General features: G+C 39.1%; 1 protein-coding gene across 3 annotated transcripts in view; it reads left to right on the forward strand.

Moving 5' to 3' along the window:
• LOC108247640 (mitochondrial import inner membrane translocase subunit TIM16) overlaps positions 1 to 10,095 on the forward strand; it is a 99,395-nt gene extending 89,300 nt beyond the window's left edge. Inside the window, exons 10-31 of one of the 3 annotated variants that reach the window (XM_017435936.3) lie at positions 950 to 1,004; positions 1,508 to 1,565; positions 1,644 to 1,789; positions 1,886 to 1,984; positions 2,068 to 2,163; positions 2,256 to 2,421; positions 2,509 to 2,684; positions 2,802 to 2,910; positions 3,099 to 3,185; positions 3,420 to 3,562; positions 3,760 to 3,864; positions 4,095 to 4,180; positions 4,402 to 4,543; positions 4,634 to 4,723; positions 4,821 to 4,937; positions 5,033 to 5,168; positions 5,290 to 5,381; positions 5,548 to 5,634; positions 8,259 to 8,343; positions 8,568 to 8,704; positions 9,252 to 9,317; positions 9,920 to 10,095. In XM_017435936.3, coding sequence (XP_017291425.1) covers positions 950 to 1,004; positions 1,508 to 1,565; positions 1,644 to 1,789; positions 1,886 to 1,984; positions 2,068 to 2,163; positions 2,256 to 2,421; positions 2,509 to 2,684; positions 2,802 to 2,910; positions 3,099 to 3,185; positions 3,420 to 3,562; positions 3,760 to 3,864; positions 4,095 to 4,180; positions 4,402 to 4,543; positions 4,634 to 4,723; positions 4,821 to 4,937; positions 5,033 to 5,168; positions 5,290 to 5,381; positions 5,548 to 5,634; positions 8,259 to 8,343; positions 8,568 to 8,704; positions 9,252 to 9,317; positions 9,920 to 10,012 — 2,371 coding nt within the window. In that variant the 3' untranslated portion in view covers positions 10,013 to 10,095. Of the gene's footprint in view, positions 1 to 949; positions 1,005 to 1,507; positions 1,566 to 1,643; positions 1,790 to 1,885; positions 1,985 to 2,067; positions 2,164 to 2,255; positions 2,422 to 2,508; positions 2,685 to 2,801; positions 2,911 to 3,098; positions 3,186 to 3,419; positions 3,563 to 3,759; positions 3,865 to 4,094; positions 4,181 to 4,401; positions 4,544 to 4,633; positions 4,724 to 4,820; positions 4,938 to 5,032; positions 5,169 to 5,289; positions 5,382 to 5,547; positions 5,635 to 6,071; positions 7,674 to 7,816; positions 7,948 to 8,258; positions 8,344 to 8,567; positions 8,705 to 9,251; positions 9,318 to 9,919 lie in introns of those variants that run through there. The other 2 variants (XM_017435934.3, XM_017435935.3) reach the window with 2 other exon arrangements.
• Positions 10,096 to 11,770: the final 1,675 nt, after the last annotated feature.

The raw sequence follows: 11,770 nt of genomic DNA on the forward strand, positions 1-11,770 counted from the left end.
GTGTGTAGTAAGAAACGTACACAAACTAACCCGGTCATTATATTGTCATACATAGAGCATTACATCAGCGGTCTGTCAGTCTCGAGTGGCGTTCCCCTGGAATAGTACCATTTCCCAAGGTCATCATTATAAGCCAATCACTGGAAGTGCCACCCTCCACTTTAATCAGCCTCTGTCCTCTTTCATCCCGTCTGTGCCCGCCCTGAAAGTCGTGCACACAGGCCGACTGTTGCTGCCGTTTTTGAAGGGAGAGAGGAAAGATTTTAGAACAAAGAGGTTGAGAAAAAGAGAGATTTGCCAGCATTTGTAGAACTATTTCCTGTTTAGTTGCTCAATTCTACTTTCCTCATTAAATCCTAAGTTCTGCCGCCCTCGATCCTCTTAGTTTATGAGAGGAAGCAGGTGACTGTGGATTTGTTTAGGCTTGAGCTGATGAAGGTTTGAGGTACAGCTAAAAGGGTTATATGACAGAAAATGAATCTTCTTTGATAGCCATAAATTAGCTATTTATCACCTCTCATTTTGTGTTTTACATGATTAAATTAAATATAATTTGAGCTTGAAGTCTTTGTTGTGCAATACTAGTTAAACAATACATCAGCAGTTAATCAAAACACTCAAGCTATTGGTCAGCAAAATATTGAAGTATAAAAATATTTTATGGTTCTTTGCCTTCATTATTAATGTTGTAAAAAAACAATTTTAAGATTAAGTGAATGAGTCCATTTCTTGCTCCCATTTCTACTAATAAAAAGGTTGGAGTATTCTTTGAGTGTCTGAACTCACTCTGGTTACTCTTTTATCCTAAAACTGAGCAAACTGTGCCACCTAGTGGCAACGAAGTAGACCATCTCACAGAACCTCTGACATACTGTTTAAAAAAAACTATAAGAGTAAAAGCTTTTTGTGACTAATTGTTACTCTTTCTGTTTTGTCTCTTTAATCGCAGGATGCTAATCCCCCTGTTTGATGAAGACACCGGTCTGCTCCTACTTGCTGGCATTGTAAGCTGTTAATCTATAACTTTTGTTTTGTTCTGTCAGATCAAATCACTTAGTAATGACTTACATATTGAATCCTTAGTACTGTGCAGAGGTCATTAAACATCATTTATTTCTCCTTTGTTTTTTTCCTCCAAGGATCCAGACTTTCTTGTAATCTTTTAAAGTGGTCTTAATTAATATTTCTTCCAATTTTCTTTGGTCTTTGGTTGCTTCACTGTTTCTGTCCATCACCTGACCATCTTTAGAAGAATATTTTATTTATATTTATTTTATTTTTTATTTTAAGAGATTGCAAGAAAGTCTGATTCCTTGAAAGCAAAATATAAAGAAATTAGGAGTGGTTTAAAATATTTGCACAGCGCTGCATGTTGTATCTGTTCTTTATTTTACAGGTCAAACTGTACTATTGGATTACATTTGACTTCTTAGTTGATCATTATCTTGTTGTGACAAATTGACTTGATATAACTTTGAGTTAATGATGTTTTTTTCTTTTCTTTTAGGGAGACACTGGGATTGATTGTTTTGAAATCTCCTCCTCTGAGCCTTTCCTATCTCAAGGTGAAACTAGGATTTTTATCTGTCTACTCAGAGATTACTACAGCCTCCTTTATAGTATTGATTGTCTTTCTTTTTTAGTGAGCCACTGTCTAACTGATGCGTCGACACGAGGGGTTGCCATGGTACCCAAGCTGGCGCTGGATGTCATGTCCTGTGAAGTGATGCGTGTTCTTCAGCTGACGGACAGCTGCATCGTTCCAGTCAGCTACCAAGTCCCTCGTAAGGTAGATGAGCCCACACATTCAGTAGACTCGTGATTCGCTTCTTGTTGTGGTTTTCTTAATCAATACACTTGTCCCCTGTGACCCGTTGTCCTCCAGCATTCAGGCCAGGAGTTTCATGAAGACCTTTACCCAGACACACTGGGCTCAACTCCAGCAATGTCTGCTGAGGAGTGGTGGAAGGGAGGGAACAAACAGGTAACAGACCCCCGCCCTCACAACAAGTTACTCCAGTCTGTACAGCACAGACAGATAAAACAAGAAGCTCCGTTTGTCCTCAGGTGGAGAAAGTCAGCCTCCATCCAGACAAACGGCCCAAACCACCAACAAAACAGACAGCAGGCAAGAAGGACATGGCCAGTTCAGGGAGCAAAGAGGTGAGAGACAAGTTTAAAATTATTATTGATATTTTAGGCAGTTTTTTGTTTTTAATTTAAGAGACTTGACAATCCCCCTTCTGCTTTTCCAGGATCAGCCTCGTGGCTGCTCCACCTCCAGCAGTCCTCTGAGCACCCCCAGCAGCAGCAGCAGCGCCGCCCCGTCCCGCTCACCTTCTACCACCTCCGGTCTCTCCTCAGGCTTCGTCCCCAGTCCAAGTCCCAGCCAGAGCACCAAGGCTATCCAAAGCTTGCTTGGTAGAAACACACACACCTGAGACACAAATACAAATACAAATAAAATTTTGTTTTTACTTGTTTTTGTTTTGTTTGTTTTTTCCCCAGGGCCATCGTCTAAGTTTCGACACATCCAGGGTGTAGTGATGCACCGGGACACACACATCACCAACATCCGCAACCTCAACCTGACTACACCTGGCGAGTGTGACGGCTTCTGTGTCAACCGTCAGCGTGTGGCCGTGCCGCTCTCCATCTCTGGAGGCCAGATCGCTGTGCTTGAGGTATATCAGCTGCTTGGGGGAAAAGAAATCAGGGTTTTAAATAAGTGAAACTGTAGTTGGTCTTTTTCTCTCCTGCACTTTACTGCTTTTGTATGAATTTATGATTCTTCTTGTCAGCGCTCTGAGCCGGGCAGACTTCCAGAAACGGCCTTTCCCACCATCCAGAACTCTGTAAATGTGGCCGACTTTTCTTGGGACCCTTTTGACACACACAGACTTGCTGTGGGTGAGTTGATTCAAATTTTATAACAAACAAGCCCTAGATGTTTTTTAAGTATTCAGGGGAACATTTCCTATTCTCAAAGCCAAATTTTATACTTCTTGTAGTTTTATTTAAGCCTCATTAATCACTAATTATCTCTTTTTTATGTATGTGATGGAGTGTGTATTTAAAATGTGTGTGTCCCTATTTAGCTGGTGATGATGCTAAGATCCGGGTGTGGAGGGTACCAAAAGGTGGACTGAAAGAGACCATTACTGAGCCTGAGCTCATCTTGCAAGGTAGGAGGAAAAACATGAGGAACAAAGTAAAATTTGTCTGTTTGCAGTGATGCTGTTTCTGAATTCAATTCAGTTTCAAATGTTATGTTATGGTAAAGAATTCAAGTAATTAAAAAAGGGTGTGAAATTATTGCGAGAGCAAGACTTAGCTCGGTGAGCATGACCCTTCAGGGGCCCCGTAGGACGGCGATTATCACAGTGAAGTTGACTGACAGCTGCCATGACTCCTTCTAGGCCACACAGAGAAGATCTACTCCATCAAGTTTCACCCTCTGGCCAGTGGAATCCTGGTCTCTTCATCCTACGATTTCACTGTCAGACTGTGGAACCTGGAGAGTGGAGAACAGGTCAAAGTCCTCACCGGACACGAGGACCAGGTGGGTGACCAAGAACCAGGAAAGACCACAAACAACTTGAATTTAACGCAGAAAAACTGTGAAATCCTTGCTAACTCTTCAGAAGTTGTTTTATGCGGTTTGTGATTAAACAAATTGGTCATGAGAATATATTTGCCTAAAGTTCAATAGTTTCATCTTATTTTTTTTGTTTGTTTCTTCTTGTTGTTTATGTTCAGGTGTTCGGCATGGCATGGAGCCCAGATGGCAAGCTGCTGGCCACCGTTTGCAAAGATGGAAAAGTTCGCATCTATGACCCTCGCAAGTCCACTGCACCTCTACAAGTACGTAAAATAACACACTGTACAAAGTAATGAGACTTGTCTTTTGGTTTATAGGCTAAAAATGGTTTAAAAAGACTAACCACAGCTTTTAGGAATAAACAATAAAAAACTGATTTCTTTAATAATTAGATTCATTTAAAGGACTATTTTTGCATTAATGTAAATCAAAGATTAATCTAAAAAAGGTATTGCATATATTTCTCTATATATAATCATTTTTTTGAATCCAGGAGGGCCCAGGTCCAGAGGGCCACAGAGGGGCTCGTGTTGTGTGGGTGTGCGATGGCAAATACCTTCTGGTGTCTGGATTTGACAGGTGCTACAAATTACGAACATATTTGGTGCAAAGCAACGATTAAAGCAAGCAGAAATGAACTTTGGCTGACTATTCTGGCAGTATTGAGACCTTCCTTAAAAAAAAGGCTTTCTTTTATAATTACACATAAATCAGGACCAGTTTGCTCATTTCCTGCTAATTTCTTTTGCTGGTAATCCATTCAGAAGAAACCCTGACCACTGATCCTTTTTGTCCTTCAGTCGCAGTGAAAGGGGACTCTATCTGTACCCTTCTGACTCCGTAGCCTCTGGACCCTTAGCCAGCACTTCTGTGAACGTCTCCCCCTCCACTCTTATTCCTTTCTACGATCCTGATACCAGCGTTGCATTTCTCACTGGAAAAGTAAGAACATGAGTGAAACTCTACAGCCGACGCTTGACAAGTTGTATTAAACAAAAGATGAATATAAACTGGGATTTTTCTGTTTTTCAGGGTGACACCAGAGTGTACATTTACGAGCTGGTTCCTGAAGAACCGTACTTTATTGAATGCAGCAGTTTCAACTCTCCAGAGCCTCATAAGGTACTTTTATCTGATGGGTTTTGATACATCTGATTACTCCAATGTGCTTCATGAATGATTAAACTGTTAATCAGATAATGACTAATTCTGCCTGCAGGGGATGGTCTTTCTGCCTAAAACAGAGTGCAACGTGCGTGATGTGGAGATCGCTGTGGGACTGATGCTCACCAAGACGACCATAGAGCCGGTGGCCTTCAGAGTGCCCCGGGTCAAAGTGAGCCACCTGCATCGCACATGACAACACTCTGCTTTTCCCCTCCTGTTGTTTGTATCTGATAAGCAAAATCTGTTTCCACTTTGGGTTTTCAGAAAGAGTTCTTCCAGGATGATGTGTACATTGACACAGTGGTGTGGTGGGAACCTGCGCTCACCGCATCAGCCTGGCTCTCCGGCTCCAACGGCCAGCACAAAAAGATGAGCCTGAAGCCCAAAGACATGACACCAGGTGCAACAGCACGGCTCTAACTCTTTATCGAGATGCTTCCTTTACAGTCTGCATGCCGGCACTGAACATGTCCCGGTACATTTGAGTGTTTCGTTCAGTGTGTGTTTTTATTTTCCTCCAGTGAGTGAGGCCCCCAAAGAAGCTCCAGTGAGGAAGTACCTGCCTTCGTCTGTTTACCTGGAAGAAAAAACTGATGAACAGAAAAAAGAGGAGGTGAGTAGAAGGTTGTTTTCTGTAGTCATTCAGAACATCCATTCAGTTCATCTTCTTTTACATATTGAGCCAAAGTTACAAAGCATGTACACAAGTAAAATGATATCTGGTATAGGGGTGTGTTTGCCTGATATCTGAACACTAAATATGTGTCTGTGGGATTTAGCTGCTGAGTGCCATGGTGGCCAAGTTGGGGAACTTGGACGACCCGCTGCCTCAGGAGGCCTTCGAGGGTGTTGATGAAGATGAGTGGGTGAGTGAACATATGCCAGGTTTCTACACAGTTCTGAAAAGGATGGAGTTAGGTTTTAGTATTTTTATGACTGGGTAGACATTGAAAAACGGGTTTATAGAGTATGGACAACATGTTTTGTTTAGTTTTGTTTTTTCTTTTCTCTATTTTTAGAAAGATATCAATCAGAATTTCAAAAAAATGAACTTGCTCACACATCAGTTTATATTGAAAAAGACCCTTTATTAAGACCATAAACTTATTAGGAATTCTTTCAGAAATGGTTTACCCAGTTTTTTCTTTTTTGTTTTAATTTTTTTAAGATTTAAAGCATAATAAAATGCTGACCACTGTTCAAACATTCACTATAAACTTACAGGGAAGGGACTCAGCATATATTAAAGGTTTCTTTGTAAGTGTACTTCACTTTTCCTCACTTTGGTCTCCCTGTCTTTCAGGATGATTAAAGAAGTCGTCTTCTGGCCTTTGGTTCAGTTATGGTGCTGACAGCAAAGAGGAGCTTAGGAATTAATTTGACGTTCCTTTGTTGAGCAAGTCTCTCAGATATCTTCTAATCTTCTGCAGCCAACTGAACACAAAATAATATTGCACATTGTGAAAAATATTAACACCAACACAATGTAACACCCTCTGGTTTTAGTCTTGTATCTGTAAGGTATTAGAAAATCAGACTTCACTTTAATTCATGTTGACTTTAACATAAAAATTTGCTTTTTTGTAGGTCAGATCTGAATGGATCACACAATGTCACTGTATAAGAAAAAAAAAACATCATGACAATATTGAGAGTGTAAATCAAGACTATCTCAGTTATAATTCTGATAATCCGCAAATCAAAATCAGTTTAATGTGAACAAAGTGAAAGCAATCACAGTAATAATACTTCCGTTTTTGACACAAACCCACACATAACTGGATGAGAATTTTAACGTAGCTTCTTATGTTTTCTGTGGTAATGATTTGATAATAAACACTGAGGTATTCTGCTATAAAGGAAAGACTGTCTGTGTTTAGGTATGCTATAATCATAAGATTTCTGTGTACAAAGTTGTTAGATGTTAATGTTTACCTCTTCAGTGCTTGGATGTTGTACTGGCCAGTCATAAGAATGGGTTCACAGTTAATTATTTGAATGATTTGATCTCATGCAGCTGCATAAAACACAACTTTGTCTTCCAGTTTGGTCAGAGAAAACACACAGGGTAACTGTAACAGGTTTCAACTTCAGGTGCAAAAACCCCTCTAATGATACAACAGGGTCGTCAGTGTTCATGTTTGACCATAAACTAGAGTTTCTAAAGTCGACATGTATTTTCTATTCTTATGCCAAATTTAAAAAGCCATTTTAACATGATTTGTAGGGTAGTGTTTTTGTCCTGTTTCGATTTTAGCCTTTTGTCATCCGTGAATATAGGTAGACGTATAACAATGTATTTTTTATCCATTAAAAGCCAAACAGCCTACATGGTGAGTCTTTAAGGGGCCTTTTTATACTTTAAGATGATTGTTCTCTATTGTCAACTTGGTAGTTTTAACTTAAATTTTTGACTCATGGAGAAATTATGACGGTTTTTAAGGGATATTACTAAATGAGCTAATTTTCATTTGTCTCTTTGACTACTAATAAGTGATTGTGGTGTGAAACAAACAGCACAGTATTAATAAGGTTCAGTGGAAGCATCAACAGCCAGTGTGTAGTCTTTACTCAGGGCTACAGCAATATCATCAGAAACCCAAGACGGATCCAAGATAAACATGTTTACACCCTCGGATGGACTGGCTTGATCAGGCTGATTCAGTCATGCATGCTCGTGTTGAAAACGTGTGGCAGTTGCCAAATGAGTTTATCTGATGTGTACATGTGATTCTCAGAGATACTTGTGATTGTTTGGTATTTTTGGATTGGATTAACTTGCCTTGCTCTATGTTTTAAAAAATGTTTTTATACAGCAAATAAGACACTTTGTTTCTGTCTTTCTATAGTAAAGGTTTGTGGACTGTTTTCTAAATCATCTTGCAATAAACACCTCATGAACTCAGTTCTTATTGTCACTGTGTATTCATGGGAAATATTTATTGATGAATATGATCTGTTCTTATGTAACGAAACACTAGTGATGGAGAAATAATGAGCGAAGTCTAAACTTGAGCTGCAGTTAGACTTCCCCGCCAGCAGGTGTCAGTGTTGCAAAACATAGCGTCCAGTTGAACCGTCTTGAACGTCGGTAATATTTGAACTTTGACCCCTCAGCAACCTTCAGCGCTACATATGCGAAGACAGACGACAGACAGGCTAAATAATATTTTAAGATGGTAAGTAAACATCGTTTAGTCGCGTTGTATTCTCTGTTGACTTTGACAACATTTTTAAAAGGTGTGTCGCTGTTTTTGACAGCAGCGTTTTTTAAGGGGACTTTACCTTCTTCGTCCACAGAATATCTAATGTTTTAGATGTTAGCTTGGCGTCTAACAAAAATATTGTTGTACCGTCGCACAGTTTATGACGTTTTTGTTACATCAGTGTTTATCATTAGTCACCTGTCACCTATCATGTCATGTTTAGACCATTAATCTCCGCTGACCCTGATGCTTTCTAAATATCTGGTCTTTATTTTTCTTTCCAGGCGAAATATCTGGCACAGATCATAGTTATGGGAGCACAGGTGGTGGGACGAGCTTTTGCCCGCGCATTACAGCAAGAATTTGCAGGTAAGACCCTGAAACAAGCTCAACTGTTTGTCTTAATAGACAGCCACTGTCTTTTGGTGCCATCCTGTTACATTTCTATAATATTTCCCTTTTCTGCTTCATAAATATTAAATTGGAACTGCTGCCTAATTTGTTTCACAACAGGCTCTGATACAAATTATGTCATAATATTTAATTATGTGTGTGTTCATTATAGCTGTGTGTATTATTTTTCTGCTTCACAGCCAGTCAAGCGGCTGCGCGGGCGCGGGGTCGGACAGGTCAGCAGTCAGCTGCAGCCTCCAGCATCTCTGGGATGAGCCTGCAGGAGGCTCAGCAAATCCTCAACATCTCCACGCTCAGTCCTGAAGACATTCAGAAGGTAGAAACTCTCGTGTCTTCCTTACAGAAGTGTATCTTTTTGTAGAGGTCACCTTGAATCGCTGTATCATCTAATAAAACAAAAAAGGATTTAGATTTTAGTAATGAAACTCTCAATTCAACTCCGTTTTTAGTGTCACTAATTGGATTAGTTTTATATAGGAGCATCATAACCTGTGTAGCTGAATAACATGTATAAATATACCAATCTGTAAATTCCTTAGTAGAAATAGAAAGGGTGCATTCTTTTTCTTCCCTTTATGGCTGTATGTGCATTTATTTGAGATTTATTTTGCCAAAAAGGACAGAAATCCTGACGAAAATTTTTTTTTTTTTTCATCAAACGGCTTCAGCTATTTAAAAACACGCATGGCAACAGATCCGAACCAAAATGAAAAACATGTATTTTGTTTTTTACTTATTACAAAGTGACTGCATGTATTCTCTTGCTACATCATTACAGAAGGAACAGTTTCTTTGTTTAAAGTTTTGATGAAGCTCAAATGCAGACTAATGAACACTAACATTAAAATGTTTATCTTCTGCAGAATTACGATCACCTTTTTAAAGTCAATGACAAATCAGTGGGCGGCTCATTTTATCTACAATCAAAGGTATGTATTTTGTATCTTCAGCTGCAAGATGCTTAAGTGTTATGTGCAGTGTTTACATAAACTTTAAAATTATTTTTAACTACGACGTAGACTGGATGTTTAATGCACAGATAACAGAACATTATCCACAAAGCTGTAAAACAATTTCAAACCCCTAATTATGAACAGATAAAAGAATTCCTCAGTTTTCATTTGTTTGTATTATCTAGCTTGCTGGAAATGCCAAGTTTTCCTCTTGTTAAATGGCACAGTATTTTTAGTCACCATTTTGATTCTGAGAATGAGTGAATAACTCTGAAAGTTACACTGAAACCATGCTGTGTAGCTCCTGGAAATAGTGTTGCATTTTTAAAGGAAGTAACACAACTGTGTAGAGATGTGCTAAATGTATTTATAACCTACTTGAACATAAATGCACAGACAGTAGAAATACAAAAATACATGCATTACATGCAAGATTCTGTATTTGGTATCAATTTATGTTTAATGACATTCAGCATATATTAATTACTTGGAGTAATGATTCTTTATTTTGTAATTTACAGGATTTTGTTTTCCACTTTCCTGTTCTCACAGTTATTTCTGTTCCTGTTTTTGTTCAGGTGGTCCGAGCTAAAGAGCGTCTTGAAGAGGAACTAAATATTCAGACAGAAGAAGAGAAGCAGCAGTCGCAGCAGAATACAGAAACCAAATGAAATATACCTCTCCTTCGAACCCCTCCCCCATCCTCTGTAAATTCTAACTTAATAAAGCCATCTCCTTTTTAGCCTTGAATCTGTGAAATGAATCTGCTCTATTTTATTCACATATTGTTTTTTTACATATAGTTATGCATGGTTTGTAACTGAAATACTGGAAATTGAGTAAATGTTCCTGAAAGTAAATCAAAATCAAAGCAATACGATTGTTTTTCTTCAAAAGAAGTGTTCATCTACAAGAGAATAGTTTTCTGTAATATTTGTTTTCTTTTATATTCTCGAAACAATAATGAAAGCAGACTTATCAAATTCAACTTTATTAAACATTTGTTGTTTTCATTGACATTTTTATCAATATCGTAATAAAATTCCTCTAAAACAGGAGAACACCGCTATGTTGTACCAATTGGAGACTTTCACAACTAAAATTCTGCATGTTCAACCACAGAACATGATGCCAGGAAAAATATATTTTTATATAATCATTTTTTATAGTGTTCTATATTTACCTATAATAAAAAGGCACTTGGAAAAAAATGAAAATACTGACATAATATCTCACAAATGTGCAAAAACATAACTTGAACAAGCCTTGCATGGCCTTAGTCTTATCATTAACCCTTTGTGCAACACTGTGGCACTTCCACCAAAGGTAGCCTCTTTAGATGACGCTAATAAGGTTAGGTAATCTTTATTTCCTGGATCTCAGCTCTGCTTTTATTTTTATTTTTTTATTAAGCTTGTGTTAGGGTTGCTTTAACAGCTCCAGGAACATGTACCACTTCTATAGCGTGAAATGAGCAGAAAAGATATTTGTATTCAAACATTTTAGATCGTTCATGTTTCCCAAAAAAACTGGTAAAAAAGACAGAAAAAAACTATAAAATCCCCACATCGATACGGTCTACAAGGGGAGGAAAAGTGCAGTTTATTACAGGCTGAGCTCAAAGGGTTAATGGATGATAGAGCTTATTTAATATTGAACTCTTGTGGACCCTGTCAGGATCCGTGTCATGTTCAGGTTTCTGCTGTCACACTTTGAGTCTCTGTCCCTGGCTTCGACCAGCAGAGGAGAGACAGACACATCGAGGAGGAAGAGGAGAGCTGCCACATCTGTGGGTTTCACTGTTGCCATGGAGACCGTGTCCGGCTTACCTAACGCCTGCTACTGATGACATCACATGCCAGGCCTGTTCATTCACAGATAAATTATTCTTTTCAGTACCCAACCTGAAGCCAGAGACGGACCAGAAGGGTCTTACATGTTCTGTTTATCTCCTCAGCCTGACGTAACAACCTTAAAGGATTACATTTGCTTGAGTTTACTGGGATCGCAGTTCCTTGTTTTGTTTTTGCAGAAAGTTTTGTTGTCAGGCAGAGGGAGAATTGGGCGTTGAGTTTAATCTAAAGAGGGGGAAAAAACAGAGGGCAGGAAGAGTTCAGTGACCTAGTTTTCTGCATGCTGGTATGTCTGTGAGCGGCTGCCACACTGGGTACAGCACAGTTGGCGGCTTCAGAGCTGAGAGGACCATTTGCTGGGTAGGTGGCCAGATGGAGAGCGGCAGCACAGGATGGTTATCCTTTGCTTTTTCTTTTACTCTGCTGGCTCCCAGCCTCCGCCCTCATCTATCTCTGTCCCCTGTCCATTCACTTATTCAATCAGCCTTTCTCTTTGCTCTCACACGCCTCTGTTCTGACAGTCATTTCACAGTTGGATGCCGAGGCTAGCCCTTTTAAGATTAAAAGTCAAGATAA

Source organism: Kryptolebias marmoratus, linkage group LG12, assembly GCF_001649575.2.
Source record: "Kryptolebias marmoratus isolate JLee-2015 linkage group LG12, ASM164957v2, whole genome shotgun sequence".
Classification (NCBI taxonomy): domain Eukaryota; kingdom Metazoa; phylum Chordata; class Actinopteri; order Cyprinodontiformes; family Rivulidae; genus Kryptolebias; species Kryptolebias marmoratus.